Source organism: Liolophura sinensis, chromosome 6 (genome assembly GCF_032854445.1).
Source record: "Liolophura sinensis isolate JHLJ2023 chromosome 6, CUHK_Ljap_v2, whole genome shotgun sequence".
Classification (NCBI taxonomy): Eukaryota; Metazoa; Mollusca; class Polyplacophora; order Chitonida; family Chitonidae; genus Liolophura; species Liolophura sinensis.
This window is the reverse complement of record NC_088300.1, coordinates 46,653,840-46,680,771: the sequence shown is the minus strand read 5'-3', so window position 1 is coordinate 46,680,771 and position 26,932 is coordinate 46,653,840. Positions and strand designations below refer to the sequence as shown.

General features: G+C 41.0%; 2 protein-coding genes across 2 annotated transcripts in view; one reads left to right on the top strand and one right to left on the bottom strand.

The window, feature by feature from the left end:
• Window positions 1-21,458, bottom strand: part of LOC135468043 (uncharacterized) — a 60,279-nt gene extending 38,821 nt beyond the window's left edge. The window contains exon 1 of the mRNA XM_064746053.1: window positions 21,207-21,458. Within this exon, the coding sequence (XP_064602123.1) occupies window positions 21,207-21,312 (106 nt within the window). The 5' untranslated portion in view covers window positions 21,313-21,458. The remainder of the gene's footprint in view (window positions 1-21,206) is intronic.
• The window catches only part of LOC135466166 (cysteine--tRNA ligase, cytoplasmic-like), a 160,032-nt gene that overhangs the window by 50,596 nt on the left and 82,504 nt on the right, over window positions 1-26,932 (top strand). The window lies entirely within an intron of this gene.

Below are 26,932 nucleotides of genomic sequence, written 5' to 3'. Positions count from 1 at the left end.
CACTGAGGTTTTTGTGTACCGTAAAATGGGAATGTACAAAGCACTGATGCACATGATTTGGTTAAAATTTCAAACTTACACTGATTTAAATCTGTTTCTTTTTTGTTTAAATGGTTTTTTTTTTGGTTAAATTTTTGTTAAAATATTCAAAAAATTAAGTAATGATTAAAACAACCTGTAAACCTCACCATGCAGTTCTGTAACTTTAAGGCAAAAGAAAGCAATTATGCTAACTTATTCCTCTCAAAAATGCCACATTGGAGGCTGATTAACCTCTCCTGATGACATTTAGCAGTCTTTTTATTTTTTGTTTTGGATTTTTTCATCTCATTGTTAAGCTGCCACAGGTTATTGGATGATGTTAGATGATAACTTATCACCATTGAAGTTCTGGGTTGTATAGCATCAATTTGGCCAGAGACCACGGTTTGAGTATAACTGATTCTGATGCAGATTTATAGACAACCAAATGCAGCAGATGAAAAAAAAAAAAGAAATGATTCGGGAGAATATTGATATGTTGAGCTGGTGGTTTTGAACAGAGAGCCCAGTGGTATTGTCAGAACATAGATGGTGCTACTCTGACAAATGATGTCAAGTACTGCCCAGAGACTGGTGTGTTCTGGTCCATCTTACAAACCAGAATGACTCATAAATTTGGCACAAAAAGCTGACCATGCATTATAAATTCTGCAATCTATCACAGGGCTTGCCTTGCGTCAGATAGCTGTTAAAGCCTGGAGAGGCATACATCCAAATGAAGGTAAATTCTACATCGGCAGAACTGATTCTCATTGTCCATACCCATGGCTTCCATGTCAGTGTCAATCAATTATGGTAATTTCACTTGCAATAAAATAATATATCAAAGCCATGGTTATAAATGTTTCGTGTCTCAATACCTACTCGGATTTTGGACATGTGTTCATTCAGGATTTATTCTAAATAGGAATTGTCATGATTTTCTACATCATGCACATTTGGCAGATTGGCAACCAATGAACAAAGTGGAGCTGTGAGATTTTTGGACTTGTGATTCTTGGATAATATTTACTTAAAGAAGAAAATGTAGGATTAAGTTAGTATCAAGTGAGTTGAGATGGTTAAATCTCTATCAGATGCTGACCAGAGGGTCAGTAGTTGACTGACCACTTAACTCTGACCTGACTGTGTTTCCAGTGAGATATTTATGGTGGCAAACAGTGCCCAGAAGGCAATGGGCTAATTAGGCTTTCTTCATGTTTACTCTATTTCCTTCCATTGCCAGTGGTTTCTTTACACAACTTCCAGGGTTTCTGCCAATCTTACCACAGTCATTATCTGGGAAGGTTGAATGTTGCAGAGAAATTAAATATTAGACAAACCTGATACCAGCGTGTGATTACGGAGATTTAAAAAGAGCTGTGGAGTAGGTGTAGAGTTAACATTGGCAATGCAGCGTGAAGTTCTTGTGCCCAGCTACTCATTATTTTAAGGGCATAAGTCACCATAAACTTGTCGTCTTGGTTCATACGGAAAGGTAGCTGGACTGTAGGGTAAATACTTCATAATCTGAAACTCTTCAGCCCACACTTTTACAGAAATTAACACAATTTACCTTGAAAAATGTTGTGTTTGCATTGGCATCGATTCCTGGTATATATTACTTTCCTCTGCCAAAAAGCCATGATAATGATGCATGGCTATGATTTGCTCCATTGGTTGTGTGAATTGTGTAGTGACTGTGTAAATACCCAGGGGGATAAATGGGGGATGGGGACAAGGTCAAGCAGAGTTCTTCTGAGTAACACTATTTACAATCCAGGACAGGCTGACTTGAACAAGAAAAAAATCAGCCAAATGTTTTTGTTTTTTGATCAATTTAATGAGCATGGTTTAGTAGTTTCACTTGATGAATTGGTGGTTACTTTATAGTCAAATGGAAATTCTGGCAGTCACTCTAGAAGTCACTGGTGGAAGGTACAGAGCTTTCTGTGAATGCTGTGGTGGAAGTTAAGAAATGTATTATAGTTTGGTAATGTGGTGCAGTGAATTGATTACTATAGTGACAAAACAGGTTCTTAGGAGTGACTGATTGTAAAAAGGTTTCTGTGAAAGCTGTGGTGGTGGTTTCGGTACAAACCATAGCAAGTAGTACAAAAGCCTTACAAGCAGCACAGGCGCTTTTTCAAAAAATATTTCACATCCCATCACTTGAGAATTGACACATATATGCTTGTCTGGGGCAAAGGAGCCATTCTCTGGAGTCTATGTCTCCAGTAGTTAAATGTCAGACACAAAATGATATGGTAGAGAGAGATTACCACCAGTGATAAAGGTGGATGTAGACTGGATCATATAGAGTTGTCAGATGACCCTACCCCGATCCCACCTCTCAGATAATTGCTGGCCTAATACCTATCTATGATTTATGCTGTGGTGATGTGGATCCAGTATGGCGTATCTGACAGCTAATTGACAGTCAAACATATGGTTATCCTAAACTGGTAACCCCAGCCTGTGAGGGCCCAGCAGGGCAATGGTTAGGCTAGTTAACCCCCCCCCCCCCCATATACTCTAGGCCAATTAACTCCAGATTAGAGTTATCATGTTTCCTAACAGCTGTACTAGATGATACAGTGTCTACATACAGCCCCTCCTGTGGGTATAGTGTTTACCTTAAAACAAGGAGGGGGTTAAACAGGGGCCCTGTCTGAGGGAAGGTTATTTGGCTTTAAGGATATTAAATTGATGCAAATATCAATTAAAGCAGTGCTTCAATCTGCATACAGACAAAAGAAAGTTTTATTGAATAGACTAGTGAAGCAAAAGGGAAATTGATGTTTTTACACAGGTCTTGGTGACTGATGTTACTTTTAACATGTTTTCATTTATTAAAGTGATGGAATCCATACTTTCCATTGTCAGATGCAAATTCAGATGGCTTTTCCTAGCTAATTACCATAATCATTAACAAGTGATATGTAAATGAGTGGACTTGAAGCAGTGCTAGGTGTGGCTGGTCTCACCACACAGAAGAGGTGATAGACTGGCTTAATGGTGAGAACGGGACATTGGCTGAGCCCTTCAGCTGTCACAAATCTCAGGCGTTATTACATCCCCGAAATCTCAACCAGCTTCGCAATAGCAGAAGGAAATTTATAGCACCTGCAGTTGTGCAGGTTAATCGCAGTAATTTCAAGGATCTTGCCTTTGAGTTGAAGGCTGTGATTATGCCACAGTAGTTTATATTCCATCCAGGTAGCCCTTTGTCATTAAATCACCTGTAACAGTATTATCGAATGCATTTGGCTGTAAAGAGCGATGATTTATCTTGTGTGGCTGAATGGGTGCTGACAGGCAGGATGTCAAGTAATTTCAGGGCTGTTTACTTACTGCAGCCCTTCCTTGAAGCCTGCCACGTCAGCCAGAAATAATGACACTTTGGCCCAACAAATTCTTTATTAATTGACTGAAAACTGCTGCAGAAGTTGAGAGGAGTTATTAATATGGTTCCACGTTGAACACTGGTATAAACAGAAAGGACAAAGACTAGGAGATTTGCTGGCCTGATGAATGGTGCATTGTGTCTGGACTATTTACGGAGGTCTGGGAAGACTGAGTGTTGCTGGCTAATGATGGACACTGCCATCTACAGCTCCAGGAGATTGATGACCCCTGACCAAGTCTGTGCCTCCGGAAGTCTTAAGGGTCGATGCCCCACAGGAAGAGATGATACCTCTTCCGGGTCGTGATCAGTCTTTGACATGCCGCACTTAGGTAGATGTTAATTAATAATCTGCAGGGATTCTGGATGGATCTCAAAGGAATCAGTGGACAAGAAGGAAAGAATAATGGGTTACCAAGGGTTGACCATTCTCAGAGACAAGTCATAGTCTGCCCCCCCCCCCCCCCCCCCCACAACCTTTGGAGCCCCATGAGGGGCTTTAATTATGTAGTAGCATACTCCAGTAAGGGTAACATTAGGGGCAGTTATGACCCGAAAGACAAGACATGGCAAGACACACAGTTTATCACCATGAGGGTAAAGCTAGTCCAAATCTGAGATAGGTAAAGCAACTGTCATTTACAATGGATTGACATCTAGGGGTCCCATACATGACATAAGACAATGACCGTCATCAAGAAGAAAGACACATTTTAATACAGTGTTGCATCATCATTGTGTGCTGTCATTTGGGGCATCATCTGTTGAAGTTGTGGTATTTCTCAGCCCAGACAGGTATAACCCAGGAGCCCTGTCATTTGGCTTGCTGTCCAGTGATGGCAAAATTTGAGAAGGTCTAGGTTCAAAAAAGGACAGACACAGATAATGATATCTTCTCTGTCTTCTCTTCACTTGATCGCCCTCACATCACAAAAGTGAGTTACCATAGAGACTTGAGGAAATTTTGCCTGCCTACTTCCTCTTTATTTTCCCTGATGTGTAATTGGTTGGGCTGACATGACCATGTTAAGAGGAAGGTTCTCCTAGTCTGGAGTAGAAATCATGAAGTCGCTTTTCCTCTGTGTCCACCACTGCTAGGTTCATAACAGGAGCCCTCACCCTCCCCATACCCCCCCCCCCCCCCCCCCCAATCTCACAGGGTGAGGTGCTTGGGTACCTTTGCTGGCTCTGATGGATTGCTTTCTCTCATGTTTTCATCAGCCCACAGAGCAGAGGTGTTATGTTATAATCTGTCAGTACATTATCAGCAGGTCAAGTTTCACAGCATAAAGGTCCTGGCTCACTCCTTGGAACACAGCCCTGGTGTAATGGAGGGTGTAATAGGCGGGTGTAGGCCTGAGCCAGGGCATCTGTCCACAGCCTGACCCAGTGCCACACACTCCCGGCCCTGGTCCTATGCTGTCTGCCTTACATTTTATAGCAAACATGGTTAACCGTTACGACCTGTTCTGGACACTAATTGTCACTGTTAGCATGGGGTTTACTCCTGTCACCATTTGGCCATAACTCTGTGGTATGCAGCATAATAACAAAAACTGCCACCCATCATAGATTTGAAAAAGGTGTAATTCAGATGTGATCTTGACATACATGTACTCCTACTTGCCTTCATTCCCTAAACAGTTACATTTTTGCAGAACAGTAACATTAACATCATCCAGTAATTGTCAACTCATATTTTCAGCGTGTACATGTATCTGTCCTTTAAAACTCACTCATATATATTAGAAATGATTTTTAATAGCTAGACACTCTTAAGTTCTGAGTATTTGTCTATGGGCCTTATCACCTCAACTGTTTAACTATGCTGTTTTTAAAAAAAGTTTGCCTTGTTGGGTTATATTCTGAATCTTCAGATCAATTTTAAGGTGTTGCTTTTCCCAGCATTATGTCTACTATTCTGTGTAACAATAAAAATCAATAAGAATAATGAACTGATGGAGAAAAACCCTGAGAACTGCTGTATTGACTTAGGTTGATGAGAACTGCCTTAGATTCACACTGATACTGTGTACGAATGTTTTCAAAGTGAACACAGCCCGTGGAAGTCGCACACTTATTAAGCCACTATGTTTCCAGTAGGGATAGATCAGAGCTAAAGTTTGTAACTTTAATTGACCAGGCTGCCTGAGCAAACAGAAATGGTAACTGTATTAATGACTGAAGGCCAACATTACCACAGGAACCAACATGAAGGGAAAATATTTGACTACACTCATGGGCAAGGCTCTGTGAATATTTTCATTTCTCCAGTGGCTGATGACAAAGGCTGGCTGTAATGCTATTTAAATCTAGGGCTGATTACCCTGATGGACTTGGAATGGCATAAGGGTGGGGGAAAGGGGGAGCATGCTTGCTCTCACTACCCTCAGATAAGAGCCTTTACCCAGGGACTACTTTTTCTGGGTTCTCACAAAGAGGCTTGGGAGTTGTGTTTATTATCCATCTCCACATTATTTCACGTCAGGATATTTCATTTTGCAGACAATGGTGATAAACGTTGGAGGGTTATCGGCGTGAAGGGATCATAGACAAAGAGAGCAGTCCCATGCTAACCCGAGCACCCTCCACACCTGGCAGAACACACAAGGCAAAGACGCCCTGTTTGGGTTCGTCCTCCTGTTCAGATGTGTCAATTATGTAACTGTGAAATTGATTCCTATTATGCAGAGTAATTTTCCCCTCCCTTGGCCATTGTGTACCCCAAGAGACAGTCGGGTGCTGGCCAAGCTCTTCTCCTAGACAATACCCCAAGCTTGTATTTCTCATGTTTGCTTCGAGGGTGCCATACTTGTATCATTAATCGATCAGCACAGTAAATATTTGATCAAAATTAAAACTTCCATTTGCATTTTGGACGGGTTCTTGCAGCTGGTCTTGAGGCCATGGGGATTAGAGCCAAGAAAAAGTCACCCGTAGGGTTTCCAACTTGGGTTATATGTTATGTTGCCCGAGCACAAATTTTGGAATTTTCTAAGAGATCCTGGGGGGTAAAAGGCCTTGAAGAAGGACGGACTGGTCAAATAGGCAGACAAAGGGGAGGCATAGTTTGTTTGAATTATTAATGCAGGAAAATGCAACCATAGCAACAGTGTATGGATGGCGGCCCATTGGAGATTCTGTGAATGGAGATGACAAGACTGTGAGAGAAGTATGTAGGGGATCTTCTCCTGGCAGAGAACAATGGCAGAGGGAAGCACTGATATAGCTGTGGCAAATGTGCTGATAGCCATTAGAGAGCCATATCCAAGTAATCTTTGTCAACAAACACCCAGACCCTGTGATAAAACCTTTTATGTCGACAAATTGCACTTGTGATGCAGTAAAGAAGGCCCATGTCTGAGTCGGCTACCCATTGGAGAATAAACCCTCAGCAGTCTTGCCTGAGAACAAAAGATGTGGCCAAATTAATAAATGGAACCTTGTTGATAAAAATCTGGTAGCTCATTTAGTATTCGTATTTCATGTCTCTGGTGACATGAAATCCATTGATTGGCTAATTATGCCTAAATGCACTTTGATACTGGTTGGAGGAAGAGTGGCTTGGGTTTGTGCAGATGTTATACATAACTCTCATCTCCCAGTGATAACACACAATAGATGCAGACACACATATGTACTGTGTCTGTGACAAGGCTACCAGGGCGTTGGAGCAACAGGTGTGCGCAGGATGTGGGCGGGGCATGTACCTGAGAAGCCAGCCTCATTGCAGGTATTTTCCCACATGATCTGTTCGATTATCCACTTCACAAGGCCTGTTGGTGTGTTGTCTGGTTTCCACCCAGAGCCTGCCATCAATTTATAGCACACCAAATGATTCTTACCTGTAAACCAGCCCTCTCTAGGACAGGTGGGGAAGGATTGAGCCTATTGGTTTTCTTCATCACCGATCCTGTCATTTAGGCCCCTATAGACTTGCAGCTAAGTCCATGATAGAGTAGATATTGGAAATGAGAAGGAAATGGCTTGATAAATGGCTTAGAGAAAGACTGCAGAGTTGAGAGTGTGTCAGAAGAGAATTTCGCTCGGGATAGTCGCGTAGATAGCGACCAGGAAAGCCATGTATACAAGATGGTCAGCGTTATCGGGGCACGATGCTCCAATGAGCTCTGAATTGATTTCTAGTCTCCTTGCCACAGACCTCTAATCTCTGATAGACGAGATGTATCAGTTTAAAAATTGGCCTGACTGCTGAAGCAGGGAAGCTGTTGTGGGTCTTGATGAATGTAGATACGAGAGGAATTGGCTATTCAGGCTTTTGTTTCTCCATGATCTGCCACCAGAGTGCAAAGCTGATTGTCTTTTCTTTGCGGAATGGATGTAATTAATGTAATTAGATTATTGTAATTAAAGTTTACACCTCAGAAGCAGTTTCAGCCATCTTGCTTGGCAAGATCATGTAACCATAGTAGTTTATCATTGCAGTTAAGAGGCCAGAGCAGAAGAGGATAGCCTCACTGCGGGCTCAACTCAGTCAACACTGCCGTAATAATCACATAGTTTCCTTTCAAATTCAATCAGAGGGCTTTAAAGAATGATTGCTATCTAATTTGGGTCACTTTTTGTCATGGTGGTGAAACCATGGCCATTTTTTCTGGTCTCCCTCTTTTGTTCTGGTGTGTGTTTTGTGGAAATGTAGGCCAGACAATGGCGTGCCGTAAACTATCTCTGGAGAAGCTGTAGATGTTCCTACAGACAGCTGACGGCCAGCGGCAGCCATTGAAAGCGGGCTGCACATATGCAGCCTGCTGGGTTGGAGCCGAGTAAGGAAAATCTATAATTGCTGATGCTATAATCACATTGCACAGTGGCATAATTTTATGGCTGGAAGTAGAACAAGAGATGCTGGATTATTCAGGCCCTCTTGCCCTGTGGAATAATCCAGGGAAGAACCAGTAATTTGCGTCAGAATGTTTTTTCCTTTCTTCTCCACCTCACCCCCCACTCTCACTCTTCCCGTTTCTCCCTGCCTTCAACACTTTCAAACTGGGTCCTGCATGGTGATAAACCACTAATTGTATGTTGTCATTGAATTAAAACATCTTCCAGAAGTAGCGAATGAGGTATTGGTGCGATGTTGGATGATCCATATGGATTGCATACTGCTTCTGTGTGCTAAAGAGGTCCCCCACCACTCAAGGTCTAAGGCCTGTTCCTAGATACCACCAACTGCTATCTCCATAATATATCAAGTGGCTCAGCTAAAGGCTTCTGGACTACTTGAAGCCTATATTTATGTATGCTACGGAGATGTCTCCTGGGTGCTAAGGCTTTGAAGCAAAGCCAGAAGCCACACTGTCAACAGATGGCCAATGGTAAAACTAGAACACTTCAGCTAGATGTATAGTCAGTGACTAAGGCTGTTCTTTCCTACAGCCACAAGTGGGTCAAAAGATACATTGTAGGCAGTGTGGCTGATCAAGAACAGCCAATCAAAGACTCACTATTTGAGCAAACAAACTGATGCCAGATATTTGTCTTTCACAGTAAAATCGTTGACCACTGGATACAACGTCTGATGATGCAGTGACACATCCATATTTATCTACGGGAGTAAAAATGGTTCACACCCAAATCTATTGATTCCTCCTGTTTATACAATGTAGATGTAATTTGCTGGCTAATGCCTCACATGGGCTTAAAGGGATTTTGAAGATACAGGCACAGGTGTGGGGATAAGCTTGGTTTATTGCTAATTTGCCAGTTCTATTTTTTGTTGTTGCAGATCAATGATTTATTTCCCTACCAAATGATGAGCAAGAGAATTAAGTTGATGGCCAAGAGACCTTATATATATATGTTGGTTATGGATTGAAGAGGGTGGCTGAAATGTGAATAATTGCTAATTGAAGAAATTTTTCGCTTCTTTCACAGGATTCTGACTGCATGCGCCATTGATACACACTTCCATGCTGTTACTGCATGTTGTTTGTAATGCCATCACAATACAACAGACGGTACGGACTTATTGCATTTTGTCTGAGTTCCCGTTGCAGCTAAGAAGAGACTGGATGCGTTAGACTAATGACGACCCATGCCCTGTTGAGTTATCTTGTGATTAGTTATGGGCAGCTGCTGGGAGAAAGAGTGCTTTATAGCACCAAACACTGGACCTTGTGTGATATATGAGACAGGAGAAATATTTGTTTGGCTCACAAAACGTCTAAGGCCAGGTGTATAAAAATGCCAAATGAACACAAAGGATGTGGCTCACAGTAATGACGCGTAGATCTTTCCATTAAGTACCATCATTAGAACTTTACCGACAAGAAAATATTAGAAACGCCATTTTCCAGTACGTCTTCAAAGTTTAGGACTAAGATGATGAATATATTCAGATGAAGAAATGAGTGAAGTTTTTAGTTACTTCACTAGTATTATAAGAATTAATGGTCTGTGTCATGTCTTTTAAAAAAAATTTCAGGAAATACTTTCAGTTATTGAATACTAAGAAATGAAAGGGGCTAAGTGTCATCAGTTCATCAATTTTTTCTATTTTAATGAGATGGTTTTCGTCTTTTTCAAGGTACCACATATGGAAATGGATTGAAACAAAACTTGTATCTCCTTTGTAATTTTAATTAATGCATTATCAGGTTTTTCTGGTGTGGTGTGAATAAACCAAAGTGGGACTGGTTAAAAATGGGTCCTTGTGATAAATGGATCTGGAGCCAAAATAACTCAAATTTATTGTTATTATTAAGCAGCAAATGACAGGCAGAGGTAATAATTAGACATGGTCACATCTGAGCCCGAACTTGATCTGAGTGCTCATTCTACCTCCTTATTACAGCAACCTTGTTGCTATGGTAATCTGAAGGTTATGGTGTAGATTTTCAAAATTACCTGCTTGATTTGAAACAAGCCTTAGGCTGTTTGGATGGCAGAAATGATCAGTGCAAGTGTGCCAATCTTCTGATGCAGCTGAGCAAAATTCAGTAATGGCATTGAATGTTATTAGAATGCTGTTCTTGTAGAATACTTGAACAGTACTTATTTCAGAATAATATAAAATGCCTGACAGACTAAATTGCAAGACAGTGAGAAACGTCTTTTTATCTGTTATCCTTATGTCTTGCTATTGTGACAAGTCAACCACAAGAAGCATGTATTCTAAAATGTTACTGTTGTTTTATTACCGTAAGTTCTCAACAGGTTCGACCAGTCAAGTATTATGTCGTACAATTTGAAAACATAGTTCATATTAGTTTGAGGAATAAACTGTATTGTTGAAGTTTAGGGTACAAATAAACTCCTCACCCATTATCAGATAGCCTGTCCTGATCTGATAATATATCATTATTATGCCAAAACATGCACTATGTCTGTGGTCGAATTTATGGAGTATTATTATTTTTAATATTCTCTGTTTTTTTTTGGACAAGAAACAACCACAGAACTGAATACAAAACGTTATGCTCTAGAATGGGAAGGCAGTATATTGTTTAATCTGGTGAAGTGGTTCTAGTGCAAAGCATGAACTTGAGCCATTGTTGCTTAGTGGTGCAACATCTTCAATATTAAAATCTATCAGTTTCCACTGTAATATAGTGCTGTCTTTAGTGTGTGACATCATCATGGAAGCTGAGAAAGGAGCTTCTGACGTCGACCAAATGGGATCAAGGTCCTGGGTGACAGTTTCTATTAGGATACAGACTGACATCTACTTGGGAAGATATACATTGTTTTTGTGGATAAAGCTATTCCATGACAACAGATCTGGATGTATTGGCCATACACGATTTTCCAGTTTGACAGTGGTTAGATTTCCCGATCAGCTGGCTACACAGAGTGCTAGTTACTGTCATAACTATCCACTTCATTAGTGTCATTAGTACTGTGCCATAGATTATCTACTACATTATGAGCTGACAAGCTAATATGACTTTCTCCTTCATTTCAGATAGAAAAAAAAGAGACCTTTCCTTTTGGTCACAATGAAGATGCTTTCTTTCATTCCCATCTGCTGCAGTGGTTATTTATGCTTTACATTTGAAGACTTGGCTTAACAGTATATTTAGCATCAAGTCTATCTTTTAAGATCTAGGACAGGAAGTGGAAAATTAATGCGCTATAAATGTATATTGTTTGGCTTCGACATTGGCTTCAAAAGCGGTTTCTTCTGACAGTCCAGATGCTGCCCAATAAGACGTTAGTGGCTGTATCAGGGTTGTAGCTGTAGTGAAGGATTGTTGTCAGCTGAATACTTGCAGGCCCTTGACTTTGGAAAGATGCTTCAGGACTTAATGATGTTAGACTGGGCCAAGGGGTGAAGGGTAGTGTTGATGGCAGACTGGCTTCAACACCTGTACCCTGCCATCATCTGCTGTGATGAACAGTCTTCTAAACTGTGCTCTCTGACGGCTGAGCCTAAACATTACACCCACATTAATTATCACGTCTCTACACCTACAGATAACCCTCAAGACCTGGTACATATCCCTGTTTTCCTCATTTCCCTCATCACTACAATAAATTGTCGGAGGGTTTTTTGCTAGTCCAGAAAGCATGTTGCTAAAATACCTGTTAATGACGACCATAGAATACCTGTTCACAACCAAAATAAATACCAACTGCCTTAGTCAATTCTATCCGTCAAAAGAGAAATGGGCTTATGGGGAAAATATGGGAACAAGACATAGGAATGTGCTATTCAAGACAGTAAGTGGAAAGAATTTAAACTAATGCAGAAGTTAAAAAAATGTATTCCAGAGACGATTATTCTGGTAATATTACATGTAGATATTGCCGATGTCTTATTTTATGTGATAGTTTGGAATTATCTTAAAAGTTTACGTTTGCTTGGATGGGAAACCTTTTTGGGTTATTAATCTCTTTTTCTCTTGTTTCTGCTAGTCTAATAGTTTTCACATTCAGCATCTATTGCGTTGCTAATTCTGGGCAAATGAAATTACTTTTCAGGTATAACACTAGACTGAGTCAAAATGAAGTGTGTACATAAATACAAAGCATATTGTTCAGTGGTAAAGTGGTAAAACTGTGGTATTTGTACACCAGTTCCTTTTTGGTGCTATTAAACCATTAACAGTGCACTCCCACAGGATGCTTTGTCCATTACTTACTGACCATTTAAGAGCTGGACAATTGTTCCTTGATGCATATTGGGGATCACTTTAATTATAAATCACCTGTGAATCTGGAGGAGGAAATCTGCGGGAACAATCCACACATGCGATCTTTTGCCATTGATTTCTTTGTTTCAGTAGATGTTTTAGCAATGTTTTTCTGCAGTGCTGATTGCACTGTACTGTGATTAGGGTTTGGTTTGTACCTGGCGGTGCACGCAGCGTGTCTCGTTGACAAGGCTCCTGTATGGAAGCCCGAGTCTGAAGTGGTCAGAAGTGTCCATTGTAAGCTTCCTCTGCGGTTATCTCCACAGTGCCCTGTCCATCAAGGACATATCTTTGTGTGTTATTTTGTGACAAACTACCATACAAATGTTTCCTGCTCAATCAGCCTGAAAGCTTTTCCCTGGTCGTTTTCCCTCCATTTAGCTGGCTCATCACATAACCTGGCTACCTAGACTACCTACTTCCTTATATATTATTTACACTGCTCTCCATAAAGTACCTCACTCTCCTAACTCAGTCCCTGGGAAGGTAATGCAGTGCTGTGTTTTTCACATCCAAGCTGGCATCAAACTTTTATCAGATGTGTCGAAGATTGTCTCTACATGCACTTTGAAAGAAAAAAAAAAAAAAATGGAGAGCCAAAGAGTGAAAAGCATTTTCTTTCAAGTAAAGTTTTGGAGATTTTCAGAGATATGGCATAGCTGGTAACCAGCATAAAATTAGCAGAGTGAGACTGACCAGGGAAGTCCCATGCCATTCTTTTTTAACCCTGAAACTGGTTATTTGCCAAATGTTGTAGCAGAGATGATCAAATAAGAGAAATAGCTGGCTTCAGAGGCTGACAAGTGATTCAAGCCAAAGCTGTCTGCACGGCCTAAAACCACCTCTCTTTGACAGGGGTTCAAAGGACAGACGATTGCCTTTGACTGCTGCTCCGCAGTTTTTAAGGACTTCACTGTGCACAGTTAATTTCTAGTTTTGTTGACACTGTATCCACTGTAGAAGAATAATGACTTGGCTGACTGATCAAGGTCGCTTGAGCCCTGATTGCTCTCTGAACACAACACGTGCTAGTGAAGATCGCCAAACTTCACCGTTTAAACAAATTCTCAACCTCTATTTTTTCTAGGATTCTTTAGTAAAAACGAAAAGTGTGAGAATTTTAAAAAGACCATTTTTTGGGGCATAGTCAGAGGTGCATTGTTGCTATGGAAATTCACTTCCGCTGACGTGTTTTCTTCCAGTTAAAAATGGCTCACGGACGATCGAGAGAGTGGCGGCCGTGGCTTATGTGGGACTGCACACACAGAGGCATGCTGTCGGCAAGATGTAACAAACACCATGTATTATGCTTCAGATAAATAGGCTATCCTTTCTTTGATCATTGACAGGTTTTAGTATAGGAACCTGTCTCCTGCATTGATAGCCGTTCTCCTAAACCATATTTGAATGTCTTTCTGCTCCAAGCCTACGTGATGACTTCTTAGTCAGTCAGGGACATGCAATTCAACCTTGCCAGGCGGCAATTATAGCTGCAGACCAACTACGTGCCATGTTCTTAAGAATGAAGATTATGAACAGCATCAATTAAAGCTGAAATTTTCCAAACAAAGGCATGCATAATAACAGCCCCAGAGTGAAAGGCCCTTGTGCATGGGTAGTTTTATTGTCATCAAGTCTCCAACACTGTGACATTCAAAGTTATTGTAACATGGCCTAAAGACACTTGATGAATGTGAAGAATCATTGTGAAAGTGGTTTATCCCTATTCACATCATTGTCAAGAGTAACGAGTAATTATGGAATGATGCGGTTTACTGGATTCGCTTTGCTAATGCCTGACCTTTAATAAAGCCTACATGTGTATGGACACACATCACATTTATAACTCTATGCTGTGCATGCGTGATGTAAACATTGTTGAAGATTCTGTTAAATTTGTTTGGTTGAAAAAATAAAAAAGACAATGCAAGAAAACAAGCTCATAAAATCTATAACAGAGGTGTACAAATAGACAATAGAGTCCACTGATTGAGAAGCTAGTAGCCACTAATTACAGCAAGAATGAGGCTGTTAACACCCTACAGCTTGAGAGGCAGATTGAAAAAGGTGGGGAGGAGTTTTATGACCTGTCTCCTGCTTGCACTCACTGGCAGAGAGATGGATAGGGGAGGGGAATACTAGCTTTGTTCTGGAGCCTTTAAGGAGTGTTTTTTTGTGGCTATTGTTCTGTAGGCAGATGTGTGATCTGTAGGACTGTCTATGCATGTTAACATCAAAGACAGGGTGACCTGTGGTCCCTGGGCAGTGATCTCTCCACAGGAGGGGCACCTGCCTACCTCATCAACCCAGATTCTGTCTGCCCTCTTATCTTATCTCTCCGCCATTTTCTGTGAAATTAGCTAGTAGTGATCACATCTGCCTTACTCTTGTTATCCTTTTGATCTCCCCTACAACACGGACTATTTGGAAGAGTTATTTATAGGGTAATAATTAAGCTTCATTCTTAAATTGAAACAAATAACAAAACATGAAAACAAAGAATATTCACATGGCAGAACAACAAAATGATAATGGTTCTGTAACCTAAGCTCAAGTTTTTAATGCATGGAATAAGTGATTTTTGTTAAATAATTTAAGCATGTTTTACTGGTGTCATCCTGTAGAGCATCATTAGACGTGTTCGTGGAGAACAACCTTTGATACAGGCTGTTCCGTCTTTTATTATTTTTTTGATCTTTATGTAATACAGTTATAACCCATGAAATTGGGTATCAGTCCCTCATACCAGAAAAATGTCCATGCAAATATTAGCTGTGTCTTATCTCTTCATTTCAAATTAAACATTTCTTTGAGAAGAGATTCAACTTCATTAAAAACTGCACTCTAATCTGAGATGTCAGGCAGGCCAGGCTTCTGTTTGATTTTAATTTCCAATTCCTCTTTTTTGGGGGGGACATTTTTTTTTTATCCGACGAACTCTAGACTTGGCAGGTTCTCTGAATAAAGGAGAAAATGAATCCGCTGAAGATGTTTGCAAACTTAGGGAGAAACTGAACGTTTTTTTTTTGTCGCTACTTCATGTGTGTTGGTGTGTGGTTGTGGAGGGTCAGTGTATCTTACAGCCTTCTGTGTTATAATCCTTGGGTTATATTCCTAGCCAGCTATGTCCTGAGTCTCTTTATAGTGTTTATTGTTGTGAGATGACAGAAAGACCCTGAGAACCAGCCAGCCCTGGACGGACTGACCCATCTCTCTCCTGCAGCATCTCCACACACTGGTCACAGCGGTCAGTCCCTATAGGGTCTCCCCCATACACTACAGTGTCTCACCGAGATGCAGCTATTCACTCAGTCGGAAAGCGTGCACAATCTAATAAGGTAGTTCTCAAAAATGAGGGCATGGAGAAGAATCTGAGCGGACGTAACCACATTGATTCTGTGCTGTTGAGTGTAGGCCTCGGGCGGGTTTATCTGCCATGAGGCTTTGGGCTCTGACACACATCTCACCCAACCCCTCTTCCTAACCCCCACCCTACTCACATGTCCTGCGCTCTCAACCCTAAAATCACATTTTCATTGAGCCTGTAATTATTTCATCAAGTCCATTAAAATATTTTTTGCTCTTCCTTTTGGTTGCATTGCGGGAAAAAAATGTCTGCCAAAAACAAATAAACAGCAGTTTGAAAAAATGGTTGGTTAAATTGAAATTCGCATCTGGTTAATTTGAACAAAAATTGAAAATGCTGGAGAATGGTGAAGCATACGCAGCCTCAATCTGTAACAGCAACTTTGTACACAGCTGTGCTTTTAAAATCTGAGGTATAGGGAGTGTGCGTGTACTTGTGCCCAGATGTGGATCACTGTTATATTCCTGGAGACCAAAGCAACTGTGGCCACTTCCAGTGGTTAGCTGTGAGTTCACGGTCTGTAATTACAGAGGCTAAATCTGTCCAGTCTGTGCAGTGAAATCAGAGGACCATCACAGCATGAAATGGTCAAGTCCAGAGAGATGGTCAGCGTACTGCTCACCCTCCCCCGGCCTTTCTACTTCTGTTAACTGTTAACGTTTGATCTCTGATTCCACTGACTGAGATGGACTGTCATATCTGCCTTAGCCCAGGCTGTGTGCATGGGAGCCTTTATGCAAAACTATTACAGGGTTTGCTGTTTGATACCTTAATACAAAATAACTGATTTAATTCTGTAAACAGGATTAAAATGCCTTCGCATTTGTGGTAAAATCTATCCTCATTTCCACAGAGATTAGAAAATAATTCTCCTCATGGATTCATATAAATTAATTAATCTAAATATTCCAGATCAACTGCTGCAATTTACTGCACTTCAATAATATGTTATAGGTTTTTTTTATATGAAGCACAGCTTAAGTGTTGTCTTTAGACCATCATTATTTGATAAAAATCAGAATTTGTAAAGAGAATAAGATAAGGGTGTTGGTTTTTGGAATTGAATAAATCCCATGGCACAGGTGTAGCTTAATACCTGCCAGCTTTATCTGATGGAGATTGAATGCTGGCAAAAATTTGTCTTTGCTTCCACCGGTAAATGGAAATGAAAAATTTGTAGTTCATTGCAACTTCAATTGGATTTATGTGTTAGGATGTGTAATAATACTAGTCAGAACTTGTTAATGTTTTGAAGTGAGAGGTTGCCTGCATTGCAACAAGAGAACAAATTTGATAGGAGGTTTTCCCACAGTTAATGTTATAAAACAGAGACTATTGATTCCTCTGACAAGGAATATAAAAAAAGTAGTGAGGTGTTAAAACGGTCAATTGGTTTGCAAGATCAACAGCTGGAAAATGCCATTGGCTCATGGGTTTTGGAAAGCACTTACCCGGCCATAATGACATTTTGTTAATTTAAGGCCCTTTGCATTCTCTCCTATGAACTATAATGATGTAAACATTAGCAGTTCATGTTGGGTGGGTGTGCAGTCATTAATGGAGCAAGATCAACAGGTAATCCAACCCTAGTGGGAGGTTAATGACCAGAACAGGCTGTTGGATCTAAGGGAGTGTGCTCTGAAGTAGTTCTGGTTGATATTGAGAGAATGGAATGGGGGTTGCCCTGCTGTCATCAGGCTGATACCTGCCCATGGCATGTGGAGTCAAGCTTAACATCATTACCTCCGGGGCCCCTCTTCACTTGCGGACATTACCCACACAACTGCTCCTGGTTCAGCCAAACCATACCCTCAGCATCTTGCCCACTAATTACATGCTGCAAGTATTTCACCATGGGATTCTATTACATGGCCCTCTGACTGGTTGTTATTTTTGCTAATTCTGTAAGTACTCGAGAAGAGGTGACAATATGGCGCGTAAATTGGTTATGGGAGTTTAACGCTGGAGGGAAGTCTTGTGTGCGATTGTTGTGTTAAATCCTGCCGCTCTCGGATTGCCCGGTGTTTTCCTTTGAAGCCAGCCACATGATCAAGCCGAGCATGGATCATAGCTTCCTGCTACATAGGAGGCCTTGACTGGGACTAGAAAGCTGGGTGGATTGTTAACGGTTTTACTCTGGTGAGAGGAAAAAAACACAACAAAAATAGGAGTAATTCTGGTATTTGATACCTCAGTGGTGATGAGAAACACCCTTGCCCAAGGCCGGTCAATGGTTTCTTTCAGCAAAAATAAAATTACGGCCCCATTTTTGTGACGTAAGAGTGGCAATTCAATTAGTAGTTAATCTGGAAGGGTTTTCGCATGTAGGTCTATACTGTGCTGAAATCCTTCAATATTTATGATTGCAACAGATCAATATTGGCATGTGGACTATCCAGATTGGGAACTGACAGGGAGGGTGGGATTGCTCATCACACAGCTGACCATGTGTCAAAGCCTTAGGGGTCAGGGTGGAGGGTGTTGAGGGGATTGAAGAGAGAGGCAAGACACGGGAAGCCTGTCAGTGGAGTTGAGCCATGGGTTGTATGCTGCAGGTTTGGGGTTTGGGAATGAGGTGCTCCTGCCTCTCTATTCCCTCCAGAATCCTAACATCTGTTCACAAACTCCCATCATCTAGCTCATGTCCACAGGCAGTCACTACAGCTGACCCATGTAATGATGGCCACAGTGGATAGTTATATCTGACAGTGGTAATGCTCTGGTCATCACTGGACACAGTATGACCATTTACGGTCTGCGTCTGGTCACATACTTGAGGGTGACATAGCCCCTATTGTACATGTGGCTGCAGATAACCAAAACTGAAGCTTGTTGTATAAATCTATGTGTGGTAATACATGCATTGAGATGAAAGAGCAATAACCCTGAATCTGTTCTCCGTGTCATTATGTATATTTTTCAGGCCACTCAAGCTGACGCAGCATGCCCCATTTCTTTATGGCATGCATTTTATAAAATAATTAATATTGTCCAGGTGCACAGTTGTCATATTCACTATCTAATACATGTACACATAGCTGTGCATGCGTACATATGTCACAGAACTTACATAGGTATTTGATGCACATACTGATGATGGAGTAATTATTATCTTCATGGTAACTTGATACCTAGGGAATATAACACCTGTGGATTAAAACCTTTTTTCATTTATTCTAATCTTTGTTCACTTAAGGTCTAAGCTATTTATTTAGTCAAGTGACCTGGGGTTTGGGGCTTCTTTAGGGGATTCCCACTGAATTGACCACTGAAAGGCTTGAATATTTCCACATCTCTGTTCCCTCCAGTCCCATCCTATTCAAGCAGAGCTTTACAGGTAAGAAAACACCCTGTGATTTCGCTTTACTCAATTAAACGGTGAGGGAGGGTACATCCGGCGGAGACCACCCACCTAATTGATGGGCCCCATTCTGTGGTTTTGGGGATGTTCCACTGAGTTAATCCAGTAATGACTGTATTAACACCTGCTTCATGGCTGACTGCTGAACAGTCACTCCTTGATGGATTACATATCTGGTCTCCATTCTCTAGAGAAATCAAGGTGAAAACTAAACTCATCTGCAAATTGTTCCTGCAGCATGCAGCTATACACTCTTATCACTTCAGAGAAACCATGAAGTTGCAATGTGTGCAGGTTTAACTTTCAAGCAATCAAGAAGTAAGTGTAACACACACACACACACACACACACACACATTTCTCATTAAGTTTGCCAGTTCATGGAGACTTTCATGTCCAGGCTCCTTGTCCCAACAATAATTATCACCTAAATGCAATTCATAGATATCTGCAATTTCTAGAGACATGAATTGAATAAACATGTAGATTAAAGTTATGTTTTTTTTTATTCTTGCTGTTCATTCAATTTTTGTTTTCTTTTCTAGGAAATAATATTTATCTCTGATATCTTATTTTTATTTGTGGAAATAATATGCCACGGAAATTGTATGTCCATATTTTAAAATGTTCTATGAGATTCCTATATATATATTCAACCGGTGCAAAATGTGCAGTACTTAGAAACTATCAGCTGGATATAAGGACTGCACTGAATTAACCCTTAACAGATAGTGTAACACATTTTCAAGAAGCTTGAAATAAATTCTGATTATATCTAGTTGACATATGAAAGTACAGAAAAAGGTTGAATTATATTTATTGATAAGGTAACATCCAACACAGCTGAGCGAAACTTGATTAAGATTTGTGATGAAGCGACCTGGCCTGGGAAAGATGCGAGAAAATTGGCTATTTATGTGGGACTGAAGGGAGACGCCTGTGGGGACATGTTCAAGGAATGGTTAAATACTGTGTCCAGGGAGAGATTAGCCAGCTAATAAAAGTAAAGTAGATTATGGTGGCCTTACATGTAGACAGTAGCCTCCAAGGGCCTGGGATGCTGCTGAAATAGCTAACATACGGTTTGCATTGTCAGTGCTGACAGAAGGTATACAACAAAAACAGCCTAGTTTTAGAGGGTCCAGGAGGAAATTCAAGAAACAGTTGTGTGAAATGTCTGTGGAGAGATTTAATGGCTAGCCGATAAAAGTAAAGCAGATTATTGGAGTATTACATGTGGAGAGTGGATAGTTCAGTGAAAGATATACAGCATGGCTGGCTGTAGAGAGTATAGAGTTAAAGTGTGCACAGTTGCAGGGGTCTATGTGTAAATTCACCTGCTGTATGAGTCAGCGGCATACAATGACCTGAACAGCACTAATTAAACTGGAGAGATGGGCATTGTGAAGCCGGGAGAAAACGCTTGTTCAGGAGAGGGTGCGTTGGTAACATCCTCGAGGTGAAATGATCAATCTTGTTTCGGAAGGAAGCTTAAGGCTCCTGAGGCAGGTTGTAAGAGAAAGGTTTACTCTTACCACCGTGACATTTATCACCGATCATCTGCATCAATCTTGAAAGGCTAAAAAGAAAAAAAAAAAAAAAAAAAAAAAAATTCCCACTGAAGCTTGTTTGCGTTAAACACCCTGCTAATTCAAGCCTATTTCCCTGGTTCTTTAATCTGACTGACATTCATAGCAATGATGGCTGTTATAATGCCCTTGCAGTGCACACAGATAGCCGAAGACTTTTGCTGTTGGGATAATTTGGTGACAATTTTTAAACATATTTGGTTGAAGCCTTCTATGCACCTCACACCCCTGGGGGTGTATGGCTAAGGTGAGGCGACATGGATGGGACAGAGGGAAGGGGGACAGCTCCTAATCTGGGGGGTACTTACAAGAGAGGTAGTTCCAACTGTCTCTGTCAGCCCATGAGGAAACCTCCTGCCAAGTGCACTGGAAGCAAAATGCCACCAATATCACAGAAAGAGCCAGTAAATCCATGAGTAGGAGATCCAGTGAGAGAGAGAGCCACGGTTGTACACCAACAGCTAACAGCAGAACTCTTCATTGGGCCAGCCAGCCATGGGGCCCACTCTCACCCCAATCTACCTTCACCGTACCCCAAGTCCTTTTTAATTACTGCACGATCATGGGCTAGCTTGCTACTGTTGCTGGAAGAGCGCTGGCTGGTGGTGTCTGCGAGATGGCTGTGCTAGCGACTGTGAGCCCTGAACGACTGACAGTGTTATGGTTGGCCGTTGCTAGTCTAGCGATTGGATTGAGTCTGCTGTGAACAGAACCATGTGGCACTGGCTGTGTGGAAGGCTATGAACTGGGAGAGCCAGACTGCCAGCGCTGTCACATGGCCTCTCTACAGCTAATAATACCCAGTCTACTATGGCTCAGACCCCACTGGCACAGCAGCACCCCTCGTCACTCCTGTACCAGCCAATCAACAGTGACCTTTACATTAGTCATTATTCCAGATCTACTGTCACAATATGCAAGATTTTCCCCCCTCTTCATCTGCTGGGTGTATTGTCAGGCAGATGATTTGTGAGCGAGCCTATTGTGTCCGGTGTTTCCCTGTGTGTGCTCACAGTCTCTGATCCCTTGTGCTGCTCTTGGAGGTGGCATCGGCCTGCCAGACCAAGCCTCAGTCCTGCTATTTACCAGTTTTAAACCACTACTTTGTAAGATGTGTGCTCAGGTTTGGCAGTTGTGCCCCTGGATCCCAGCTTTAAGCCGTCATTCTTATGTAGTTGAGAAAGGGCAAGCGCATTTTGACAAAACCCTTTGTTTGGCAATGGCATTTTGTGGGATCAGCCGAGTGTGAAAATTGGAGGGTTTGTTAAGTGTTGAGCTGGTGACGGTTTGGGCAATGACCAGAGACTTAAGCAGGTGTTTTCATTTGTTAAGCCTATTGCAGAATGAGCAAACATGGCTGGCAGGATGGCTGCAAGTGGTCCAGGTGCTTAGACTTTTCCCTTAGCACTCCTTTATAGCCATAGAAATCATCTTAGTTTCATTGCCAACCACCCCCCCCCCCCACTCCCCTTTCTCAATTCTCTGCCTGTATCACTTCTTGTTCTCTCATCTGAAATTGTTGACATTGTCAGAGGAGTTTTGTTCCAGATGAAACACTTCATTTTCTACGGCTGATTTTAATGACTGTATAAGCCAGACTGGTGTAGGGTTTTATGTTCTATCTGGAAATGTTGGGAACATAAAGCTATTCCTGCCCGCTGAAGATGGCTAATCTTTATGGCTTAGGGGCAGTGTGCGGGTGTCATTCAGGCAACTGCTGAGACAGAGGTCCTTCACCACTGACCCACGGCCTTGCCAGCCTATTTATGTCCTACCTCCAATATTGCCCCTTAAATCTATTACTATAAATTTGCGCAGCCCATTCTCACAACTATCACTCCCTCCTTATAACACGAAGCGACAATAAATTAAATAGAGGAAAACATTTCTCATTAAACTTTCAATTATTTTGTAGCGAAACAGCGTTACTTAATTAGTGTTTAATTGAGGCTTGAGATATCCATTGTTATGGCACATTGTAATGTTAACGCCCCACTGGGTCTCTGCCCCCTGCATGCTGTGAGCTGGGTGCGAGTGCATTGAGCCAGGGCAAGTTACTCCAGGAAGGCATATCTGTTCCTCACTCACATGCATCCCCTGTTCATGTTCCCAGTTCACATTGTGTAATTACCATGGGGTAAGTGGAAATTGGATTACAGGGATGGAGGAAGGCAAAGATATTGGGAGGAACAGACTCAGCACAGCAATCTCTACGCTTATCTAATAACTTCATAAAGATACTCTCGACCTGTTCGCGTTGATCTAACCCATCACATCTCTCCTTTTTTTTTTGTATTCACACGTATGATCAGATTTGTAATCGAAAAAAATGACATGATTGATTTTTCTGGTTAAACTTTTCAGGAAAAAGTTTATTTTAGAACATTAATGAAACTATAGTCAATATTTAAATAGGTTTTAGGGGAAAAAATCAACAACAACAGCAAGTGTAATCTGTACCTGAAACACCTAATAAAGACTTGTTTACTTTCCTTTGACTGGCCAGAGTTTCCGAGCTGAAGCAACATTGCAAAATTGGTAACGACAAACCAATATGATTTAGTTTGTTCAGTAGCCCATGGTACATGACAAAAACTATTATTGTCAGTGTCAAGATAGAGGAATGTCCTGGACCTAGGCAAGAGATCAGGGATTAAAACCAATAACTGCCAACAAATTTATTGGATTTGCCTCCTCCACGTGGTTGAGGGAGACTGGGCCAACCGGGGCCACAAACTAACCCTGATCTGCCCCCTATTGGGGTTGCTATTTTTGCCAGGCTGTTACCACGTCTTTTCCTCACATGATCAATATCTTTCAGAATGGCAGAATGGCTGATATTCCCACAGACATATGACTACACTTGTGAAACAATTGGGCCTGATTCAAGCTCTGCTTAGCTATTGCTCAAAACGCAGATCGATACATAGATTTTCTGAGCTGGGGTTCGATACCAAAAATTGGCTGCCCAAACTTTGGAAAATGACGTGCTTTCACAAAAGTGGCACAAGGCGGGCAATCTGGTTTTTCTGGTGCCGTGAACCTCCGAGAGGCAGATATTGTCCACGGTCGTTGGTCGACTGTTTTCAGCAAAGGCAGCACCAGCATTTTGCTCGTATCCATTACTTATGAAAACAGCAGTCAATCCAATTTTGGAAATGATAGCATTTGCGGAATGAGTGAGTCACGGTGGTTATTGAGATGTGACAGTTTATGCGGCTGTGAGGACGTGAGAATCAGGTTCAAGTGTCAAGGCATGTATTGTGTGGACAATGTGGAGTTGGGCCTGTGTTATGTCAGCTCTTATAACTCGTTACCGCCTGCTCCAATCCCCTCAGACAGCCTGCCAAGTACACATTATGTAATTGTTAAAAAAATATAATTGCACGGTGAAGCCATTGAGGAAATGTGTATTTGAAATGAAATGAAATTGATCCCAAGCTTGTGTTTAATTGGTATGTTCCGCGGTCACAGCTTAGGCGTGGATCATGGTCAGTATGCATTCAGGGCCAGCCTCTCGTATTGGTTCCTTGTCAAAGTTGTCCAGAAATTGTTATTAAACTGGGGATAACTTACTCTTGTTATTTCTGGTCATGAATCTTTTTGGTTCTGCGTGATTCGCGCATGTAGATGGCCGTTCAAATTCTTTAGACATGAGCACGTTTTTAATTACATCCTTCAATGGAAGATTGAAAAGTTTGGTGGATGGCATCACTGCAATTTTGTGATATTGTGTTAGATTTTATTGATGGCTGCCAAACTGATGAAGATTAGGTGATTGTTGATAAACCTGACCACAAAACCTCCACCCTGTAGTTATGTTATGATACACATTCCTGCACTTCCCCCTCTCTCCTCAGTTTGACTCGGTGAAAATTATGCATCAAAATTTGCAAGCCATTGTTGTTGTTAAAGGAATAAAGTTACGTCAAAAGCAATAGCTTGTAAATCCATCATAATTACGAGAACTTCTACGTGCGCTCATTACCCGGCATTGACGATCCGATTGCTGTGACATGCCACAGCGGTGCATTCTTAGCATAATGTGTGGCACAAAAGACTGAAGCTTTTCAAAGGACACGAAGGAAATACCAATTTGAGAGGCAAATACCATCTCTCATTTGAAACGTGATGAATCATGGGAGAGTGATACACTGTGAGGTTCGAGTAGTACAGGCTCTCAATCTGTGCCTCACGCCAATACATACTCGGTCCGTCTAAATGCGTTGTTAAATGATTCTGTGGTTGGGGATTTGCTCTCTTGAAATGCTTTGTGCATGAGAATTGCATTCTGGGAGAGCTCTTCCACCGGTGATATTGTTTTACACCCATGGAGCTGTGTCAAAAAACAGCAGTCTTAGTTTTGACAAATTTCATTTTTAAATGCCAACATAATTAACGTACATTTATTAAAAGAAATATAAATTAATTGAGTTACAACTTCTGACGTTGTCTGTGATTTTGATGACCGAAGTTTTTTTATTGGACACTTTACTTTGCCATCAGTGACAAGTGATCAGTGCATTCATTACATTGTATGTTTTGAATTTTTACTATATTAATATTTATTATTGGGCATGATGCATTTTTGAAGTGCATTAAATGAATAATGCTGAAAATCTTCTAGTTTCTATTTTTAACCATGACAGCTTAAGTATTAATATGTATAATGTAAGATGCCATGCAGATAGGCCTAGTCTTAAAATGACCCAACCACTGGCATTTGGTCATTGAGCTGGATTTGATCACTATAACACATGTAATTTTTGATTCAGTGTGGAGAGTTCAGTGGTGTGTGAACAAGGCTTTTAGGTGTCTCACTACGACTCCTCATCAATTCACCTTTGTTATTTACGCATATAAGGAACTTAGCCTTTGGGTTTTCTAGTCTTTTTGTATGAAACCATTATTCAAGTTGTTATTATTGGAGTGCATGCTGTTTGCAACAGTTTTGTTTTTGAGTTGTATCTTTATGGATCAAGTCCCTTTGACGCCTACAGTGGAAACCACATAATCACACTCTTGACAAAGGAAAAATCTGCCCAAATGCACAGAATTATCAGGGACAAAACCAAATTGTATATAACTTGATTCTATTGATATCGTATATTTGCACATCGGGTAAATGAAAAATCCTGTTAATAGGAAGGCTTTTTGCCCTGTAGTACGAGTTAATTTGTGGTTAATCGCATAAAATAACATTTTGAAAGATTCATCCATGTAAGAGCCTGATTGATGAGGTGTCCTGCTGTGATGGGTATCAGTCTGGTTGGAGAAATAAATGGACGAACTCCCACTCTGACCAGCTAAGACAAAACAGCATGCCTTCATACAATGTACCGAGTCAAATAGCCTCTAAAAGTTTCTGAGGGTTAGATAAGCTAAGTTTTTTGATGAAGCAACTTATAAAAATACAGACAAACCCTTTCGACCAAACAGGATTTACCTCTGCATGGGAATGGCTGCCGAGCACCATTCGTGCTTTTGGCATGGGGTCCGGAAATGGTTTCGACCATGGAGTTTGTAGGCTTGAAAAGCTGTACAAATAAATTTCTGATTTGAAAATATAGTGGTAATCAATCTGATCATCTACAAATAAAGTATGTTGTTGATTTGGAAGTGAAATTGAGATGTTGTTTAGTATACCTATACATAAGGGGGTCATATCAATGGAGGTAATTGATAACATTAGACTAAAAGTTCCCATAAACGATAGGCCTTATTTAATGCAAAACAAAGCTCTGGGTTTTAAGATTTGGAAATATGCAGACTACTCTATATCGTCACTTGTAATACTCTCTTTAAAATTAAATGCAAAAACAAGACATCATCCTGGGCCCTCTTTCACAAAACTTCGTAAATCAATTTTTTGTATTGTTTCTCGTAAATGATGTCGCCTTATGGCGCTATAACCCGGACGACATCATTGAAGAAAAAATTGACGAGAACTACATGTATACCTTACAGAGTTTTGTGAAAGCAGCACCAGCTCCATACACTTTACTGTTTAGCATGGTATAAAGTACTCTAAATC